Here is a 22312-nt window from a genome sequence, read left to right as displayed (position 1 = left end):
GTAGTGATCCAAAGGGGCACGTGCACCTGAATGTTTATAGCAGCAATGTCCACTATAGCCAAACTATGGAAAGAACCTAGATGTCCATCAACAGATGAATGGATCAAGAAGATGTGGTATATATACACAATGGAATACTATGCAGCCATCAAAAGAAATGAAATCTTGCCATTTGCAACAACATGGATGGAACTAGAGCGTATCATGCTTAGCGAAATAAGTCAAGCAGAGAAAGACAACTATCATATGATCTCCCTGATATGAGGAAGTGGTGATACAACATGGAGGCTTAAGTGGGTAGAAGAAGAATAAATGAAACAAGATGGGATTGGGAGGGAGACAAACCATAAGTGACTCTTAATCTCACAAAACAAACTGAGGGTTGCTGGGGGGAGGGGGTTTGGGAGAAGGGGTTGGGATTATGGACATTGGGGAGGGCATGTGATTTGGTGAGTGCTGTGAAGTGTGTAAACCTGGTGATTCACAGACCTGTACCCCTGGGGATAAAAATATATGTTTATAAAAAATTAAAAAAAAAATAAAAAAATTTAAAAATAAAAAAAAAAATAAATAAATGGATATTAGGCCTACAGTGTCCTCTAACTTACCTCACATAAACAGTATATCTATTACTTTATTCAGAGTTCTGCCTCAGCTGATGACAGTGGTGAACAGTTAGCACATTCATTCATGAGTGTTTGCTCATTCAGCTATGGTAGCTGAAGCTGAAAAGGCATCAACAGGTTTGGGGAGGTATTAGACCCTTCTCTGTACTAATCTGTGCCCATTTGGTCATGTTGAAGGAGGAGAGGTTGATGTCAGTGATGTGGGAAATGTCCTGGAAGACATGGGAGTAACCGTCACAGATAAGGAATGTGGAGAGCTGGTAAAGAATCTGCCAGTTAATGGTAAGCATTTAAAATGTTACTGTGGTCTTGAAGGAAGCATACATTTCTTATTTTGTGAGCACTTCTATAAACTTTCTAGTATTATAGCAGAGAAAAAAACTTCAACAATTGCTTAGGATAAATTATTTCACTAATGTAATTATGTATCTATGCATATATTGATGGGTAATATAAAGATATATTCTAGACTGTTAACGTGAGTTATCTCAGGGCTTATGGCTGTACCATAGACTGAGAAGGGAGAAATGGAGAAAGGTATTTACACAAAAACTAAAAAAAAAAATGCTAGACTGAAAAAGTATAGCCAATATGATATGGTTCAATTTATACATCTATGTAAACTTATATGACTAATAGTCTAAATAATTTTTATTTTTGTAATTTTGTAATTTTTGTTTTTTTAAAGATTTGTATTTATTTATTTGACAGAGGGAGAGAGATCTGTCTCTGAGTCAGGCAGAGACAGAAAGGGAAGCAGATTCCTTGCTGAGCACAAAGCCCAATGTGGGGCTCGATCCCAGAACCCTGAGATTATGACCTGAACTGAAAGCAGAGTCTTAACCCACTGAGCCACCCAGGTGTCCCTAAATTATTTTTAAAAACATTGAATGATCCAGTTTCACCTTAAGGGATTCTATCAAATAGTAGAACAATGGTAACTGTGCTGATTTTATAGGAGGATTCATTGTTTCTATTCTGATTGAATATGGTTGAAATTTTTCATAATAAAAACATTTTAGAGAGGATTTTAAAGAAGGAATTCTATCCATTACAGATTTTTAGTTGGAATTCAGTTGCTGCTTTATTCACAAAATGCCATCAATGTTAAGAAATGTGTTTTGTAGGCATGACTCCATTAAAAGGGCAGTTTTAAAAGGTATCCTGGGTACTAACTAGATGGGAAAGCAGAAAGAAATTTTTTTTCAAAGCATGAAAGCACTGTATATTGCCAGCATTAACTTGAGGTACCAACAACTGCATAGAATAGATACATTGGTGGCCATTCATTTGTTTTTAATTTAAAAGTAGGGGCACCAGGGTGGCCCAGTCATTGAGTATGTGCCTTCAGCTCAGGTCATAACCCAGGGTCCTGGGATTGAGTCCCACATAGGTTACCTGCTTGGGGGAAGTCTGCTTTCCCTCTTCCACTCCCTGGCTTGTGTTCCTGCTCTTGCTATCTCTGTCACATAAATAAATGAAATGTTTCTTTAAAGTAAAATAAAATTTTAAAAAATTGAAAGTAATTTGGAAGTTTTCTAGGGAAAAGTACAAATCCTCCTAACATTAAATTGTGACTTGCTGTCTTGGTGAATCTCCACATCACTTACGTTTGTGTGATCTGATTTATGTTTCCTGTAGCTGATGGGAAAGTCTACAAGAATAGGTTGCTAGATGGCTTGAAGTCTCTTCATGGTAAGTGAGAAGCATAGTCCAAGCCAGATGAATCTAAGAAGCACATACATACTACTTCCTAGATACCGGATTGTGACTGTCACGAACCTACTTACCTAACGATGTCATTCCTAGCTTCTGAGATAGAGCTGCCTGCGAGCAAATTATCTCCATGTTGAACTTTTAAAGACTATTTTGCAGAAAAAAAATAATATGTGTGTCAATTAAAGGGAAAATATTGGGGGAATTTGGTTAGGGGTTGAGACAACTAATAAAGCAAACAAAAATGAGCTCACTTTTTAGTGAGAAGATAAAAATATTTTTTCATTTCTCTCATTCAAGTCCATTGAAGTTATTTGAATCCAAAAACTGTACAACTTGCTAATTGACTACACTAAAATGCATTCAGAGCAATGAGTTTAAGATTTCAGATTCTTTTTTCCCCCACAGGGGGAAATTTCTAAAAAGTAAGTATCCTCTAAACCAGAATTTTAGAAAAAGCTTTTTGCCTGCAAAGGAAAGATATACCTGACAGAGAATACCCTTTACATTTCCACCTATACTTCACCTGTGGGCCCCTGGGTTGTTTAAATATGTAACGTGGATTTTTTCTTTCATTTTGTTGTTTCTTGACCATTTCTCATTTCCAAGGAGGGGTTGTTAATGTCAATAAGCTCGATTCGGTTTTGAGAACCATGGGATGGAAACTCACAGAAGACGAAATTAAGGATCTCAAATGCAACCTGCCCACTGATGGTGAGCATGTAAAATATTTTTAAGTTCTTTAGGAAAATCCTACCATAGTGATTAGATTCCCAGCCCATTGTTCTTTGTGGATGTTGGCTACGCCATTGAGGAAATCCTTTTTTCCTACCTTTTTTCATTATTCATTTTCCCTCATCTGAAGAAGGCACTGAACAATGTCCCCTTCTTGTGGGCTGAAGCTTCCTATTTGTAAAGTGCAGGAGACCTAGGTAAAGTCATGAACAGAGTATCTTTTACTTTAGGGCTTATACTAAAATAGAGTTGACTTTTTATTTGCTTGGCTATGACTAGGTAGTGTGGCAGTACTTGTTTTTGAGACCTGCTTCTCATTAGACTTAACTACAGATCCCTTGAGTTTTATCAGATGTCCTTGGAGAGAAGCACAACCTAAGATGCTTATTCCCAAATTGTTTTTTCAAGCTTAGAGGATTTACTAGCCACCACATTAGTCAGATTAGAGATTTTAATAAAAGGAATAATGACCACACTTTTCATTGTGTCTTTGCCGGGAGCTTTACTTTTAAATCCCCTTGGTCACTAAAAGAAATCTTTGGTGTTGTCTCCCATTTGTAGAAGAGGAGAAATGGTTCATGTTTGTTTACGATGCAGGATCCAGAATTTCTGAATTTCTTTTCTTTCCAGGCAGACAATTGTTCATGTCTTTTTCTAGTAACTTCTCCATGACAGCAAATATCAACCAGATACTCCAGTAACACTGTGTTTCCTCAGTATTCAGTACATTATTTGTCTTCTCAGCTGTTGAAGTTGATACACCTGCCAATACCACTGCAAGGCAGGAGTTCATTCCAGCCTCCAGGAAGCCAAGCACCCCAAGCACCAAAGCCAATGCCATGTATTTTCAGTGGTTTTGCTATTGCCATTGTTGTCGCTAAGAGCACTACACTTGAGTTTCTAGTTTCTGTATCAGGTAGCTGTGGTGCAGTAGTAACAAACAACCCCCACCTTTCAGTGGCTTATGGCAACAGGTTTTTTTGTTTGTTTTTTGTTTGTTTGTTTTTTTGCAATCACTCAAAATTGGATACTGCCATGGGTTTGCTGTACCTCTGCTCTCTATTATTAGGGCACAGGCTGAAGGAGCAATCCCTATGTGGGTGATGTCACCTTTGTAACAGGGAAAAGAGATGAAAGCACCATGTAGTAGTTCTTGAAGTTTCTGCTCAGAAGAGACAAGTATTTCATTAGGCAGAGCACCTTACATGATTTCATTAGGAATAGAGGTATCATCCTTCCATAAGGACAGGCTTGATAGAGAGGAGCAGAGAATATTTGACCAAACAATATACATTCTCTTAAAGTAAGGTATCTGAAAATACAGGGAAAAGCAATTTATATCAGTTTTAGTGCTTTTTTTTAATAAAATTTTTTATTTTTTATAAACATATATTTTTATCCCCAGGGGTACAGGTCTGTGAATCACCCTGATATGAGGAAGTAGTTTTAGTGCTTTTTTAAAACTGATTCCACATCCATTCAATGAAATATATAGAGCCATCAAAAGAACCAGTCAGCTCTATATTTGTGTACAAATATATGCATAGAATATCTCTAAAACAGATTAAAATATCGATGTTCCTTAGAGGAAAGAGAACTCTGATAGAGGATATGTTTGTGAGGGAGATTTGTTTTTCACTTTATACCCATTGGTCACATTTGAGTTATATAACTTATGTTTATGTTACCTAGTAAAAGTAAATTAATTTAAAAAGATATTACATGAAAAGCATGACTCGTAACAGGAAAAAAATGGATTAGTTAAACCTCATCAAAATGAAAAGCTTTTGCTTGTGAAGACAGTGTGAAGATGGTAAAGTCAACCTATAGTCTCGGAGGAAATATTTGCAAATACACATCTGACAAAGGACTAGTATCTCTGATATTCACAGAACCCTCAAAACTCGGCAATGTAAAATACAACAGTACATTTAGAAAATAGTGAAAATACACTTCACCATAGAGGATCTATCAGTATCAAATAAACACATGGAAAGATGTTTGACATCCTTAGGCATCAAGGAAATGCAGTTTATTATTTTTTAATATTTTATTTATTTATTTGACAGAGATCACAAGCAGGTAGAGAGGCAGGCAGAGAGAGAGGAGGAAGCAGGCTCCCTGCTGAGCAGAGAGCCCAATGTTGGGCTCGATCCCAGGACCCTGAGATCATGACCTGAGCCGAAGGCAGAGGCTTTAACCCACCGAGCCACCCAGGCACCCCAGAAATGCAGTTTAAAACTTCAGGGCACCTGGGTGGCTCAGTGGGTTAAGCCGCTGCCTTCGGCTCAGGTCATGATCTCAGGGTCCTGGGATCGAGTCCCGCATCAGGCTCTCTGCTCAGCAGGGGCCCTGCTTCCCTTCCTTCTCTCTCTGCCTGCCTCTCTGCCTACTGTGATCTCTCTGTGTCAAATAAATAAATAAAATCTTTAAAAAAAAAAAAAAACTTCAACAAGCTATCTCTGCATACCTATCCAAATAGCTAAAATTAAAAATTAAAAATGGTGACAGCACCAAATGTTGACGAGGATGCTAGAGACTCTGGGTCACTCCCCCTTGTTGGTGGAAACGTAAAGTGATAGAATCACTAGAGAAAGAAGTTCCAGGTTTTTAAAAAACTAAGCATAAAACTACCATAGGACCCAGCAGTTATACCTTTGGGCATTGATCCCAGATGAGTAAAAACTTGTATTTAGGGGCACCTGACTGGCTCAGTGGGATAAAGCCTCTGCCTTCGGCTCAGGTCATGATCCCAGTATGCTGGGATTGAGCCCAGAATTGGGCTCTCTGCTCAGCAGGGAGCCTGCGTCCTCCTTTCTCTCTCTCTGCTGCCTCTCTGCCTACTTGTGATCTCTGTCAAATAAATAAATAAAATCTTTAAAAAAAAAAAAAACTTGTGTTTACACAAAATCCTATACATACACATAAGAGCAGAAAATTGGAGCCAGCCTAGGCACCCTTCAACAGGTAGATAGATAAACTCTTTTCTATACATCTTATGGACTACTATTCATCAGTAAAAATAAAGTAACTATTTGATTCGTGCAACAGCTTGGATGAATTTCCAGATAATTATGCAGAGCCAAAAAAGCCAGGTTCAGAGGTTACCACTGTAAGATTCCATTTACATAAGATTTTGAAATAATAAAATTGTAAAAATGGAGGGCAGATTAGTGCTTGCCAGGATTTAGGGCTTGGGATTTGGTGGAGGAAGAGGGAGCTGGGTGTGGTTAGCAAAATGTCATTGTGGTGCAGTCAGGATCTTGACTGTGGCAGTGCGTACATGAACCTTCACAGGTAATGAAATGGTATAGAGGGCACCTGGGTGGCTCAGTGGGTTAAGCCGCTGCCTTCGGCTCAGGTCATGATCTCAGGGTCCTGGGATGGAGCCCTGCATCAGGCTCTCTGCTCAGCAGGAGGCTCTGCTCTCTGCCTGCCTCTCTGTCTACTCGTGATCTCTCTCTGTCAGATAAATAAATAAAATCTTTTTTTTAAAAATGGTATAGAATTACACACACACACACACACACACACACACACACACGAGAACAAGGAAAATGAAAGAAATCCAAATGACATTGGAGGATTGTATCAATGCCAACAACCTATTTTTGATACTATATTTATGGCTTTGTAAGTCTTATTATTAGTGGAAGTAGGGAAAAATTTACAAGTCATCACTCTATATTTCTTTCTAACAACTCTACATGAATGTACAATTATCCAAATAAAAATTTTCAAAAATTATTAAATTATTAAAGCATCTCTTAGTCTTTCAGTATGATAACCACCCCCCCAACTGCTGATGTAATGGAATTTTCTTCAAAGTGATTAATAATTGATCTTGTAATCCAAAAAGGAGGAACTAAATCTGTCCAGAACTAAAACCATCAGGGAATACTTGATGAGAACACATTACACGAGAAAATCATTGCTAAAACCCCAATTTCAACATTTTTGTAGAGCATATGCCAGCTTGAATTCCTGTTCGGGGGGTCTGATATAAATAAGGAAGTTCTTCAGAATCTTAGAGTTCAAAAGTAGACCCTAGGCGTCTTTTGAGTCTTATCCCTTCACTGTTGCAGGTTTGATATAAGAAGAGTGAAATCATAGTTATGCTGTTGAAGTTGTGGTTCAGTTTTTCAGATTTCACTTCTTTATACTCCTCAGGTAGAGGGTAAAGGTAGAGAACATTATTGGTATGTCAGTGTTGCTGGAATGTTTTTGTCTCCTGTTATTTCTAAGTCTCACAGTCTGTTTCTCTTTATTTGCATTTCTTCTTACAGTGTATGGGAGAGTTGCAATGAGAAAGTTGTTTGATGGATTAAAAGCTACTAAAGGTCAGTGGGAAGTTATATAAAACCAAGATTGGCAGGCTTTATGTCATAGTAGAGTTTTAAATAATATTTTCCACCATTCTCTTAGTGATTTGTAAATTTTAGCTTTCAACATTTCCTAATAAAACATTTGCCCCTGATGTCCCGTAGTTTGCCTTTTTATATACTAATTAAAAGTCTCTAACTTACAATTTCTGAACTTTCTGGAGTTTTTACACCAACAGTAGTATTCACTTCAATGTTAATAATAGATTCCCACATTAGGATTTATCAAGCAACAACATAAAGCTTTTGTATTTGTCAGTATTGAAAGCGAATAACATTTCAGAAAACAAATTTGAAATACATTAATACTCTCTGGTAAGATGTATAAATGAATTGATACTGATATCTTCATTAACCAGATAATTATTCAGATAAAATTTATTCTCTTCTGCTTTGACTCCTTGTCAGATTCAGAAATCATACTTTTCAGTATCTTTACATAAATTTGATATATGATCCTTCTCAATTCTGTAAAGATGTGTATATCTTATTATATCCTTGAAATTCCAAGAATTGGGCTGAAATATGTTTCACATTATGAAATTATTATTTGAAATAACTAATCTCTAAAATTCTTGAATGGTCACATTTCATATTTTCAAAGGAAAAAAGATGAGTGTGCAACATGTACCAGATTTTGTAAGCAATTTGGGTGTTGAGCTAACAGATAAAGAAAATAAGAGGCTGCTGAAGAAGCTTCCAGTTGATGGTGAGTCATAAAGATACCTTAGTTGCCTTCGAGAGTACTTAGTGGGATAGTACGCTGGGAGAAGTTTTTAAAAGTTCTCTTTTAGCTTTAAAAATACAGCCTGAAGGGGGTGCCTGGGTGGCTCAGTGGGTTAAGCCGCTGCCTTCGGCTCAGGTCATGATCTCAGGGTCCTGGGATCGAGTCCCACATCGGGCTCTCTGCTCAGCAGGGAGCCTGCTTCACTCTCTCTCTCTCTCTCTCTCTCTCTGCCAGTCTCTCTACCTACCTGTGATCTCTCTCTGTCAAATAAATAAATAAAAAATCTTTAAAAAAAAAAAAATACAGCCTGAAGGACCACAGAGGAAAGGAGGGAAAACTGAATGGGAAGAGGTCAGAGAAGGAGAAAAACCATGAGAGACTTTGAACTCTGGGAACCAAACTGAGAGTTACAGAAGGGAGGGGCTGGGGGAATGGGGTAGCTGGGTGATGGGCATTAAGGAGGCCATATATGGTGATGAACACTAGTTGTTATATGCAGCTAATGAATCCTTGAACACTACTTCAAAAACTAATGATGTATTATATGTTGCCTAATTGAACATAATTAGAAAAAAAAAAAAAAAAAAAGATCTCCTAGAGCATTATAGCCAGTCCATGGCCTATGCCCCTGGGTGACTTTTTGGGGTTCCAAGTACACACCTTGAAAGAAAGGGGAAAAAATGTGTGTGTGTGTGTGTGTGTGTGTGTGTGTGTGTGTGTAATTAGAAAAGGTAGGTCTTAGAAAAGGTAGGCCTTCTGTTCATTTTAGCCCAGGCCATCATGAGCAAAAAAAATGTTTTATGTGATGACCTCTAATCAATGACAAAACTACAAGAATGAAAATGAAGTAATGTGACCTGGGGAGAGATTTTTTTTAAAATTTTTTAATTTATTTTCAGCATAACAGTATTCGTTATTTTTGCACCACACCCAGTGCTCCATGCAATCCATGCCCTGCATAATACCCACCACCTGGTTCCCCCAACCTCCCATCCCCCCGCCTCTTCAAAACCCTCAGATTGGTTTTCAGAGTCCATAGTCTCTCATGGTTCACCTCCCCTTCCAATTCTGGGGAGAGATTTTTAGAAGAATTAGACACAAGAGATCAAAGAAGAAAGAAATATCAGCATAGAGAGCCTGTTAACAGTTTTGTCAGGTGTTTAAAATTGCATAATTCTCACTGAAAGTTCTCACATAGTCTCCATTTTTTTAAACTGGAGGATGAAATAGGAACGTATTTATTCAGTAAATGAAAACTCTCCCTGAAATTATGGAATATATGTAACATCTTTCTGACCATCAACATAGTATTTTATCTGACATAGAGTATACTTTGCGTTGTAGCTTCTGGGAAGATCTATCAAAATAGATTGTTGGATAATCTGAAGTCTTTCACAGGTGAGTTAATGAGCAGTTTGAGAGGTCACAGTTTAAATTACTTCATTAGTGTTTTAACCAAGCTACCATACTATGAATTGACTTTTAGTTTATTTTTTTAAAGATTTTATTTATTTTTTGACAAAGAGAGAGAAACAAGCAAGGGAAGTGACAGGCAGAGGAAGAGGAAGAAGCAGGCTTTATGCAGAGCAGGGAGGCTGACCTGGGCCTCTATCCCAGAACCCTGGGAACATGAGCTAAGCCGAGGATAAGCATTTAACTGACTGAGCCACCTAGGCTCCCCTAGTAACTGATTTTTAAATGTAGTTTCTTTATTTTAAATGTGGTATTTTATTACAAAATTTGTTTAATTTTTGTAGGTAGTTCCCACACTTTATTATATTTTCCAAAACTTAATCTTGAAAGTATAAGTTAAAGTTGAATTCTAGGGTAGATACCTCAAAACATGAAAAGGACGAGAGGTAGCTAGTCTGAGGATTAGTTAAACAAGCAAAGAAAACAAAAATGGGTCCTTTCTCTTTTCTTTTTGATAAGTCGGGCCAGGGGTTTATCAATTTTATTAATTCTTTCAAAGAACCAGCTCCTAGTTTCATTGATTTGTTCTATTGTTTTTTTGGTTTCTATTTCATTGATTTCTGCTCTGATCTTTATGATTTCTCTTCTCCTGCTGGGCTTAGGGTTTCTTTCTTGTTCTTTCTCCAGCTCCTTTAGGTATAGGGTTAGGTTGTGTACCTGAGACCTTTCTTGTTTCTTGAGAAAGGCTTGTACCACTATATATTTTCCTCTCAGGACTGCCTTTGTTGTGTCCCACAGATTTTGAACCATTGTATTTTCATTATCATTTGTTTCCATGATTTTTTTCAATTCTTCTTTAATTTCCCGGTTGACCCATTCATTCTTTAGAAGGATGCTGTTTAGTCTCCATGTATTTGGGTTCTTTTCAAACTTCCTTTTGTGGTTGAGTTCTAGCTTCAGAGCATTGTGGTCTGAAAATATGCAGGGAATGATCCCAATCTTTTGATACCAGTTGAGTCCTGATTTAGGACCGAGGATGTGATCTATTCTGGAGAATGTTCCATGTGCACTAGAGAAGAATGTGTATTCTGTTGCTTTGGGATGAAATGCTCTGAATATATCTGTGATGTCCATCTGGTCCAGTGTGTCGTTTAAGGCCTTTATTTCCTTGCTGATCTTTTGCTTGGATGATCTGTCCATTTCAGTGAGGGGAGTGTTAAAGTCCCTTACTATTATTGTATTATTGTTGATGTGTTTCTTTGATTTTGTTATTAATTGGTTTATATAGTTGGGGGCATAGATATTTAAAATTGTTAAATCTTCTTTTTTTTTAATATAATTTTTTATTTTTTATAAACATATATTTTTGAAGTGGTGTTGCAACATGGGGGCTTAAGTGGGTACGAGAAAAATTGTTAAATCTTCTTGTTGGACAGACCCTTTGAGTATGATATAGTGTCCTTCCTCATCTCTTATTATAGTCTTTGGCTTAAAATCTAATTGATCTGATATAAGGATTGCCACTCCTGCTTTCAAAAATAGTTTCTATTTCAGAAAGATGCCAATGTTTCCTGACAGAATCAAAATAATAAATAAATGTTCATTATAGTTTCTTTTAAAAGAATGTGTTTTTAGTGAGATTCAGTTAAAAAAAAAAAAGTAGACAAAGGCTGTGCCTAGGATTTGTTTTTGTTTTTGTTTTTGTTTTGCTTTCCCTCTTCCCAGTGCTTAATCCAAAGGAAGAGAAGAGCATAAAGAGAATGAAGGAGAGACTTAGAAGCTCTGCCTCTTGAAACCTATGGAGGGGAGTCTCCTGCCACAAGAAGAATGCCTCTGAGCATTCCTGGGCCCTTGGAAGAGTGGCAGCAGGATTGTTTTCTCATTTAATGTGGACTTAACCATGCTGCTTGATAACTTGATAATATCTTGCTGTGTGTGTCTATCAACTACATCAAGTGTCCCCTTAGAAATGGGACAATGATAGCCAGAACCTTGTATTGGCAGTCTCTCTGTAGTTGTCTTCCCCCATCTAGCTACTTTTCTCTAGCCTCTAGGCCTCCTGATTTATAGATTTCTTGATAAATTTTCCTTTCCATGCACACCCAGCCTCAGCTCCTGCTTCAGTTTCAGAACATTTTTAACTAAAGTCCTCTCTGATACCAGGCCAGGTAGTTTCAAAGATAATATATATTCTTTTATACCAATAAATAGTTTTCTGTGTTAACATATTCACCAAAAAAAAAACTGTGTTCATAAACTATGTCACAGCATGGATTCACCAGGCTCAAGGGAATCGTCAAGCTCCTGTGGAAACCAGTACAAGTTTTCTTGCAACTGAGGCTGTATTCAAAATCTTTCTCTACTATAAATTCCATAAGTTGTCTTTATCTTCAGTTACAAAACCCCTTCATACATTATTTCTTATGCATAGTTTCGTCAAGGTAAAGCTTAAGGTTCCTTAACACAATGTTAAATCAAGTTTGGTACTCATGTTTCAAAGCAATATTTTAAAGATTTTATTTATTTATTTGACAGAGAGAGAGAGATCACAAGTAGGCAGAGAGACAGGCGGGTGGGGGGGCAGTAGGCTCCCCGTTGAGCAGACAGCCCGATGTGGGGCCCCATCCCAGGACCTTGAGATCATGACCTGAGCTGAAGGCAGAGGCTTTAACCCACTGAGCCACCCAGGCACCCCATCAAAGCAATATTAATAGTAGTGAAAAATGGATTCTATTTTTCCTTACTCCTAATTCTTTTTCATTTTAACAGTAAAACAACGTTAAGACAATAGTAATAGGGCACTGATATATTTCTACTATTTTTTCTTTATTTTTCGAGTGAGAGAGCACATGGGTGAATGGGACAGAGGGAGAATGAGAGGGAGACTCTTAGTTAGGCTCCACACCTAATTCAGAACCAGGCAGGGGGCTTGATTTCATGACCCTGAGAGCATGACTTGAGCCTAAATCAAGATTCAGACACTTAAACGACTGAACCTCACAGGCACCCCAATATTTCTAGTATTTAATGTGCTTCTATACTTTAATGGTTTTTTCTCACCTTTTCTGTCTCTTTCCTAAGGAGGGAAGGTTGAAAGAAGTAAAGTCAATACCGTTCTAGAAAACATGGGACTCGAGCTCACAGGAAAGGAGATTCAAAGTCTAACAGATAACCTATCAGTTGATGGTGAGCACTATAGTCATCACTTGACTTTCTGCAGAGCTTTACCTGTGAATGTGTATATGAGAATTTTTGAAATAAGGATTATTTGATGCTAAAAAGAAATGTCAGTATCTTAGAGTTGAACTGATTTCTAAAGTAAAAAGAGATACTGCCTCTTTTTTTTTAATTTAAAATTAACAACTTGTTGTCTTGTAGATAACAGAGGAACCAGGGTGTTTGCAGAATAGTTAGAATGTAGAATAAAAATTTTATGGATTAAGTTTGAAAGTGATTATATGCTTGCTAACCCTTTATTTCTTAGCTCCTCCAATCCTGAAACATTTTTTTAAATTTTACATGCCCTCCCTGAGTGACTTGACAAATTCCCACTTTTAACCATTTATTTGAACCATCAGATTTTTAAAAGGTTTTATTTATTTATTTGAGACGGAGCATGAGAGCAGGGAGGGGGCAGGGGCAAAGGGAGAAGCAGACTCCCTGCTGAGCAAGAAGCCAGATGTGCTGCTCTATCCCAGGACCCTGGGATCATGACCTGAGCCAAAGGCAGATGCTTAAATGACTGTGCCACCCAGATGCCCTGAACCATCAAATTTTATATTCTTTCCAGTCTTTCCTCCAATCTTCAAGCTATTTTATTCTAAATCTTATAAGACATTTATATTTACTCACCTCAAACAGCTATTCAAACATAATTTTCTTAATCTTATATATTCCACATCTTCTTAAACTGATCCTTTTTTCTACCTCATAGGCTCTGCTGGAAACATATCCACTGGATTACTTTATGCTGCCTATTTAAGCCACTAAATATTCCTTAAATCCATTCCTACTCCTTAGCTCTATATCACTGTCTTATTTTTATTTCTTTTTGTCTCTGCTTAGACTGCTAGGTAACTCTCTCTCTCTGCCTACAATTTTGTTACTTCATATCCACTCTTCACATGATAGACAGAGTGATCCATTATATGTAAATCTGATCATAACTACATGGAGTTTCTTTCTCTCTCTCTAGTCTTCCCCTCTTCTACTTTTCTCTACCTTCTTTCAAAATGTTGAAGTACCTCAAGGCTCAAATAGGTTCTCTAAGTGATCTTACCTGATTTCTTAGCTCTAAATTTTATTTGTATGATAATGAAGCACTAATATATATTCCTAACCTAAAGCTCTCCTTGGGTCTCTCTCTGGTTTATCTGTTACCTATTTTCAATCTCCATTTGGATGGCTCAAATAATCTGTAACTTGTTTAAGTCTGAGCTCTTGATTTTCCTACTAAAACCCATTCCTTCCCAATGTCATTACAAGGCATCAACACTGTAATTCATTTGTCTTGTGATGTGTTTGTCTAGCTTTCAGATCAGGGTAGCACTGGCCTCATAGAATGAACTGTGTTTTTCCTGCCTCTGTTTTCTAAGATAATTTGTGTAGAGTTGCTATTTTTTCTTTAAACATTTGAAATAATTAACCAAAGAAACCATCTAGGCCTAGGCCTTTCTTTCTGAGAAAATTTCTAATACTTAATCAGTGTTTTTATTTGTTATAAGACTATTCATATCTGTTTCTTCTTGATTCAGTTTTGGCAATTTGTGTCCTTTTCAGGATCTATTTCATGTAATTGTTTAATTTCTGGCATATAGTTAATCATAGTATTCCCTTTATAGCCTTTAACTACTGTAAATTTAGAAGGTTATCCCTTCTTACATTACTGATATTAGTTATCTGTGTCATCTTCCTTTTTCTTGTCAGTCTAGGTTAGGATTTCCCAATTTTTGTGATGTTTTCAAAGACCAAACTTTTGGTTTTACTGATTTTTCTCTGTCATTTTTCTATTTTCTGTTGCTTTATATCTACTCTCATCTTTATTTTCTTCCTTCTGCTTGACTTTGCTTTGGCTTGCTTTTACTTTCCTAGATTAAGTAAAGCCATAATTATTGATTTGATCTAAGATAGTTATTTAAGATTATAAATTTTACTCTAAGAACCACCTTCACTGCATCCCATACATTTCATTTTCATTCAGATCAAAATATATTCTAACTTCTCTTATAATTTCTTCTTTGACCCATGGGCTATTTTGAAATGTGTTATTTGATTTCAAAATATTTTTGAGTTCTTAGATTTCCTTTGGTTGTTCATTTCTTTTTTTTTTTTTTAAGATTATTTATTTTGGGAGGAAGGGACAGAGGGAGAGAGAGGCTTCCAAGCAGACTCAGGGCTTGATCTCACGACCTCAAGATCATGACCCTGAGATCATGACCTGAGCCAAAATCAAGAGTAAGAGACTTAATCCTCTGAACCACCCAGGCTTCCCTGGTTGTTCATTTCTAATTTAACTCTGTTATGGTCAGAGAACATACTTGGGATGATATCAGTCCTTTAGATTGCTTTACGATTTAACATACAAAATAATCAAATGCTCTTTAGAGTCTCCAAAAGCTTTTATGAGTTATCCCCTTATAAATAAAGGATTCTATGATCAAAATGTGTGATTTAAACATTTTTAATATAATTTTTTAATATAATTCTAACATTTGAGTCATCTCAGGGTTGCATGTGTTGGTTACCTTTTCGCCTGGTAATTGATCTCATTTTTCTTAGCTCTTTGTGTGTTAAATAATTCTGAATTATATCCTTAACCTTGTTGACTGTTACGTTGTATAGACCCTGAGTCCTGTTAAAATTCCTTGAACAACGTTCACTGTTTTTGTTTTAGTAGATAATCAACTCACTGAAATTGAGAACACAAATTCCATCTCTCCCTCTCTGGATGATTTCAATCTCCGTTCACTCTTCAAAGCTTTTTTTTACTGCTTTGGGTCTATATCTTGCATGTGCCACTTGGGTTAGTCTGACATGGGCCCTGGTTTAACCTTAATTAAGTTCTCAAAGCCTTTGCTATAATACTTTGTGTCTGTCCCATGCATGCAAAATTCAAAAGTAAGTCCAAGAATTTGCAGATTCATATATAGAATTAGGGGGTCTCTTTCTCCATTTTTCTCTTCTCTCTGGAATTCCCCCATGTTTTCCAACCTGAAGGCGGGGGCTCCTTTTCCAGGTTTCCCTGGCCAGGGGGATGGAGTTTTTTATCAGTTTAGCTTCCTACTCTGCCTTGTTGTTCTGAGACTGGGGCTCCACCCTCAGGACGAAGCCATTAGGGAAAAGAGAAAGAAAAACAAAAACAGAAGGCTTACCCCCTTGCCAGTCATTTGTGCAAGTTTTGGTTCTCTTGTGTATTATAATGTTGTTGCTTTCCATGTTTTCTTCAGAGTTTTTAGTCTAATCATCAGGAAAAATAAGCTGTAGAGAGCTGATAATGTCATGACAGAATCAGAACCAGCCTCCTATTTCGTCATTTAAAAAATGTTCTTTCACATTTTGATAGGTGCATTAGGATACATCTTGTAATTGTTGTCAATCACATAATAGAGTTATCACATACTTGTCATTGGGTCTGCGTATGTGAACTTGCTTTTAGGTCATCATTGTGGCATATTACAACTTTAAGTTGTATACTGTTGGTACCACATGTGTTGAGTTTAATTGCTGTTTAAAAACACATCAAAAAAAAATAAAGTCTCCAAAATTTTGCGCTCTGGTTAACAATTAAACAGAAAGTTTTATAAATAGGAAAAGCATGGAAATAGTGGCAAGGTATAAATTTGTTATTAGTGAATAAGACAATGTATCATTGGAAGAATGATCACAATTCCATTTTTCCAAATTTTATTGCAAAGCTATAGTGAAATGCTTTTTGGACCCAAGGAAGGAACATGCCCACAAGTAGAGAATCTCTATTACCTGTTGTTAATGATACATATGCAGAAGAATTTTCTGTGATACATTATATACTGCTGTTGAGGCAAAAAAAACTGCCAAATCCTTCAAAATAAGTGGAACAAAATTCAAAGCAACGAAAGGATGGGCATCAAACAGCAACTTGTCAAAATTTCTTATTAACTTTAATTGCACCAAAAAGAATGAAACGCCTAGGAATAAACTTAACCAAAGAGGTAAAATATGCTTGGAAAAACTATGAAACATTGGTGAAAGAATTTGAAGATGACATCAAAAAATGGAAAGATATTCCATACTCAGGGATTGGAAGAACAAAATTGTTAAAATGTCCATACTACCCAAAGCAACCTACAAATCCAGTGCAATACTTATCATGATACCAATAGCATGTTCTACAAAACTGGGACAAATAATTCTAAAATTTGCATAGAACCACAAAAGACATAAATAACATAAAGACATAAAGTAATCTGAAGAAAGAAAAACAAAGCTGGAGATACCACAATTCCATTTTTCAAAGTATACTATAAAGCTATAGTAATCAAAATAGTATGGTACTGGTACAAAATAGACACGTGGCTCAATGGAACAGAATAGGGAGCCCACAAATAAACCCATGATGATATGGTCAATTAATCTATGAAAAAGGAGGCAAGAATATACAATGCGTAATGAATAGTCTTTTCAACAAATGGTGTTGGGGAAATTGGACAGATTGAAACTAGACCACTTTCTAATACAATACACAAAAATAAACTCAAAATGGATTAAAAACCAAGGTGCCTGGGTTCAGTTCAGTCAATTAAGTGTCTGCCTGTGGCTCAGGTCATGATCCCAGGGTCCTGGGGTAGAGCCAGCATCAAGCTCCCTGCTCAGCAGGGAGTCTGCTTGCCCCTCTCCCTTGCCGCCCCCCCCCCCTTCATGCTCTCTCTCTCTCTCTCACTGCCTCTCTCTCTCAAATAAATAAAATCTTCTTAAAAATGGATTAAAACCTAAATATAAAACTCAAAATGATAAAAATCCTAGAAGAGAACACAGGTGGTAATCTCTCAGACATCTCTCTGACATCAGCCATAGCAGTATTTTTCTAGATATGTCTTCTAAGGCAAGGAAAACAAAAGCAAAAATAATATATTAGGACTACACCAAAATAAAAAACTTTTGCACAGTGAAGGAAACCATCAATGAAATAAAAAACCAACCTACCAAATGGGAGAAGATATTTGCAAATGATATATCCAATAAGGGGTTAGCATCCAAAGTATATAAAGAAGTTTTACAACTCAACTCCAAAAAAATATATATAGTGGCAGAGGATCTGAAAAGACATTTTCCCAAAGAAGATATAAGATAGCCAACAGACACATGAAAAGGTCCTCAGTATCACTCATCAGCAGGGAAATGCAAATCAAAACCACAGTGAAATATCTCACACTTGTCAGAAGGACTAAAATAAAAAACCTAAGAAATAACTAGTGTTGGTGAGGTCGTAGAGGAAAAGGAACTATCACTCACCATTGGTGGGGATGTAAATTGATATAGCAACTGTGGAAAACAATATGGAGGTTCCTCAAGAAATTAGAAATAGAAATACTATATGATCCAATAATTCTACTATTGGGTATTTACCCAAAGAAAATGAAAATGTTAATTCAAAAAGATCTATGCCCCAGTGATTCTGAGTTGAAAAGATGAACAGCAATTAAAAAGAATTAAACTCAAAAAAAAAAAAAGAATTAAACTCTATTATAAAAAATAATAAATTAAAAGACAAAAAACAAAAGAATTAAACTCTAAATATGAATTTATAATAATTGCTAGTTTATTTCACATATTCCTGTGTTTGCATAAGAGTATTTTAAAAATCTGTTTGAATCTAAACATCATTCAATAAATATAAAATAAACATTCTAAATGATAAGATAAACATTCTAAATGATAAAAAAAAAGTAAATTTCCAGGCCTAGATGATTTTCATATTCTTATTGTAGTTTTTCATCTATCTTTTGAAGTAGGACACATGTATATTTAAAATATTTTGCTTAATTTGTTATATAGGGAAAAGGAAAATTAGTATGTGGCATGTATGGGAAAACTTCAGGCAATTGGAACAGGAGTCTTCCATAACTGTACACTTTCTCTGAATTTTATTTACTCAGCATACCAGTTTTTCTAAACTCTGAAGTAATAGTAGAAAGTATACTTTAATCATCTTTGTACCCTTGTGACCTAACATATTTCAAATATTAGGTATGTAACTTGAGGGAAATGGCTCTTTTCTGACAACTTTGCTTATCTCCACATAGGCCACATAAATACATCTTGAGGCAAATCTAACCTAAGTCTTTTTTTAATTTATTTTTTATTTATTTCCGGCATAACAGTATTCATTATCTTTTCACCACACCCAGTGCTCCATGCAATCCGTGCCCTCTGTAATACCCACAACCTAAGTCTTAGTTGAAAGCTTCATGATTCCTCGCAGAACAAGGGGAGGTAAGCAGCCTCGTGAGAAGCTGCCACCAGTTTCTCTATCTGTTTCCCTATCTGCAGGAGACTGTTACAAGTTCATTTCTCACCCATCTGCCTAGTTTCTGTTGAACACGAACTTTCCCCCTCTCTCCCTTAGGGTACAGCTGCAGGGTTCTGTGTAAGTCCGTAGAACTAGTTGATTACAGTTTTGAGTGAGCTCCTCAGCAGTAAAACAACTTATTGTATGTGCCAGTCATTTGGCCCAGCTGGTTCAGTGATGTATCTTGGGATGAAAGAGGCAAGGCTCGACCCTGTGCTGATCTTGCTTCTAGTTTATAAGTAACTGTCTAAACCCATTTATGTTTATTGTCTCATTACCATCAAAATCTGTGGAAATGTGGCAAGCCAAGCTAGGAGCTTCAGTGATGACTTTTGTGACCCTGTTAAACACCACACCACACCATTTATAGGGACTTTTTGGCCACTTGTCTTGGCTAAATATATAGTGACTAAATAAATAAAAGTATTGGAAAATAAGAAAGGAAGGGAAATTTACCTATATGAGATGAACAAAGTCTTTAACAGTTTTTTTATAGGTTTTTTATGTGTCACAAATAACATCCTTTTGGGTTTTTCAACCATTTAAAAATGTAAAAACGATTCTTGGCTCATGGACCATATAAAAATAAGTGATAAAAAAATAAAAAGATATATGGACCTTAAAAAAAAAGATCGTGGGCTGGATTTGGCCAGTGTTCCATAGTTCACTGGTCTCTGATAGGGAATATGGCATGTGTTCTATTATAGAAGTTCTGAAAACCAGGATTTGTAAGTTGAAGATTAACATAGGGCACAATGAGAAAAAGTAGACTTTCACAATATAGGGATTTCATACATTGTTCCTCTGAGCCTGGATCACTTTATTATTCTTATTTTTACCTTTTCTTATAGGTAATGGGAAGGTTGATTTTGATAAGTTGATGGATGGTGTGAAAGCTCTTACAGGTGAGAAGTTGATACTAGCCTAAGAGTATAAATTTTTCTCAAAATTATATTTTAAAGATTTTTTTACTACTTGTTTATTCTACCATTTTATCTTTCATCTGATAGAATTTTTTAAATCTAATTTCTTAGAGTTGGGCTTTTGCTCATCTATACTTTAGTAATAAAATTTCAGTTCTGTGTCTTGGTAGCAAATTCTTTGTTTTTTGAACTTGACATTATCACTTTTCCTATGTTGGGGGAAAATATTCTAGATCAAATCAATGAATAGTAAAGTAAAGCTCTAATAAAGATATAGGTGATTATATTATTTAAAGATGATCAGAAACATTGTCTAATCTGATGACAGAATTATTTGGATCAATCCTAATAAAATCCTAATTCACTAGAAAAATATGTAAACCTTCTTTTCTTGTGTTGATAGCCCATACTTTCTGTAATTATTATTTTATCTCCATTAATAGAACGTGGGTCATTTTAGTAGTGTTAAGGGAAGGGATTTATTTGCATGAATGCTACTGGTTATGTAACTAGATATGTCTACTCTGCCTTCATCAAGCAGTGGAGTTCACATGAATAGGATCAGATGATTTTTTTTCACATTTTGAAATTAGGTCATCCTTAAAGTTCTTATCTGATACCATCTTGTGTTTTTGAAGGAGGGGAGATTGATGCCAGTGATGTGAGAGACAGTCTAGGAAATATGGGACTAGAGCTCACAAAAAAGGAATTGTTGACGCTCCTGAAAAATCTACCAGTAACTGGTAAGAATTTCAAATACTCGTATAGACTTTAAGGGAACATACATATTTGTGAAAAGTTTAAACATTGTCTTTATTTGATCGTGGAAGGAAGAATATGTATCTTGAAATATTAAGCATGACCTTATTCTGCCTCAGAATCAAGAAGTTCCATTTCAGTTTAGGAATCACAAATACAGCAGTCATGGATCCTGCCATTAAGGGAAAAAAATTCATATCGTCACTTTTGAGTCCACTGAGAGGCAAAAAACCATTAAACTGTGAATATGAGAAACAGAAAGTATGCACTAGAGGTAAAGAAGGATAAGTCAAAGCAAGAAATGAAGAAGAATGTGTTTAATTAGCCAAGAGTAGCTGCCTCTACTGCTCATGATTAGGTGGAATGTCTGCATTGTGTATCTTCTTTATTTCTTGATGTCCTTGTTTTAGAGTAAAGTGGGTATTTCTAGTGTAAGTAATCATATATGTGCTGCCAAAGCGAGCACTCTAGTGTAATTAATTAAATATATCTTTTTAAAATTCTAGATCTTATATTTTATCTTAGTGAATTTCTACATAATTTGTGACCCTAATTGTGCAATTTCTTACAGCAGATGGAAAGATCTATCAAAATAGGCTAATGGATGCTGTTAAGTCTCTTAGAGGTGGGTAAGAATTGTGAGAAAATACAGATAGATCTGAAATCTGTCAAGTATTTTATTTCCACTCTTTCCTAGTCACTAAATTTTGGGTATAACTGGGCATCTATATTGATCTTACACTCCTTTGTAAGACCGTAATTTGCTATTGTATTTTTACTTTCATGTGCTAGGAAGAAATCTCATACTCTTAGGGACTTTTTTTGAACTCAGAGGAAAAAAATGAATGAAACCTGTCTGTAATTTTTTTAAATTAAGTAATGATTCAGTTATGCAGGTAATCTGGTCATTAGTAGAAATTAGCTGGAGTTTTAGCTAACAAAAGTAAACTTCACTTATTGGTTAAAAAAATACAAAAGTTGTCTCCCTATGACTCTAATACTGAATTGACTTTACAGTAATCTCCCCTTATTCATAAGGGATGTGTTCTAAGAGCCCCAGTGGATGCCTGAAACCATGAATAGTACTGAACCCCATATATACTATTTTTCCTATACAAATATTCCTCTGATAAAATTTAATTTATAAATTAAGTGCAGTAAGAGATTAACAATAGTAACTAATAATAGAATAGAACAGCTATAATAATATACTATAATAAAAGTTATATGAATGTCTCTTTCTCTTTCTAAATAGCTTATAGTACTATGTACTCATCCTTCTTTTTGTGATGATGTGAGGCGGTAAAATGCCTATAATGATGAGATGAGAGGATGTGAATGACGTAGGCGTTGTGATGTATCATTGGGCTACTATTGACCTTCTGAGGTCAGGAAGATATCTGCTTCCAGACCATGGCTGACAGTGTATAACTGTGGAAAGCTAAACTGCAGATAAGGAGGGGGGATCTACTGTAACCTTCAAA

General features: G+C 36.0%; 2 protein-coding genes across 2 annotated transcripts in view; both read left to right on the top strand.

Moving 5' to 3' along the window:
• The window catches only part of LOC131816702 (uncharacterized), a 112842-nt gene extending 92768 nt beyond the window's left edge, over positions 1-20074 (top strand). The window contains exons 38-45 of the mRNA XM_059149641.1: positions 804-908; positions 2268-2321; positions 2952-3056; positions 7364-7417; positions 8064-8168; positions 9531-9584; positions 12681-12785; positions 19998-20074. Coding sequence (XP_059005624.1) covers positions 804-908; positions 2268-2321; positions 2952-3056; positions 7364-7417; positions 8064-8168; positions 9531-9584; positions 12681-12785; positions 19998-20074 — 659 coding nt within the window. The remainder of the gene's footprint in view (positions 1-803; positions 909-2267; positions 2322-2951; positions 3057-7363; positions 7418-8063; positions 8169-9530; positions 9585-12680; positions 12786-19997) is intronic.
• Positions 20075-20751: 677 nt separating this feature from the next.
• Positions 20752-22312, top strand: part of LOC131816701 (uncharacterized) — an 85843-nt gene continuing 84282 nt past the window's right edge. Inside the window, exons 1-2 of the mRNA XM_059149640.1 lie at positions 20752-20812; positions 21400-21453. Of these exons, the coding sequence (XP_059005623.1) occupies positions 20752-20812; positions 21400-21453 (115 nt within the window). The remainder of the gene's footprint in view (positions 20813-21399; positions 21454-22312) is intronic.

This window comes from Mustela lutreola, chromosome 15 (genome assembly GCF_030435805.1).
Source record: "Mustela lutreola isolate mMusLut2 chromosome 15, mMusLut2.pri, whole genome shotgun sequence".
Classification (NCBI taxonomy): Eukaryota; Metazoa; Chordata; class Mammalia; order Carnivora; family Mustelidae; genus Mustela; species Mustela lutreola.
Note: the sequence above shows the minus strand (reverse complement) of the source record. Positions and strands in the feature narration are given on the sequence as shown.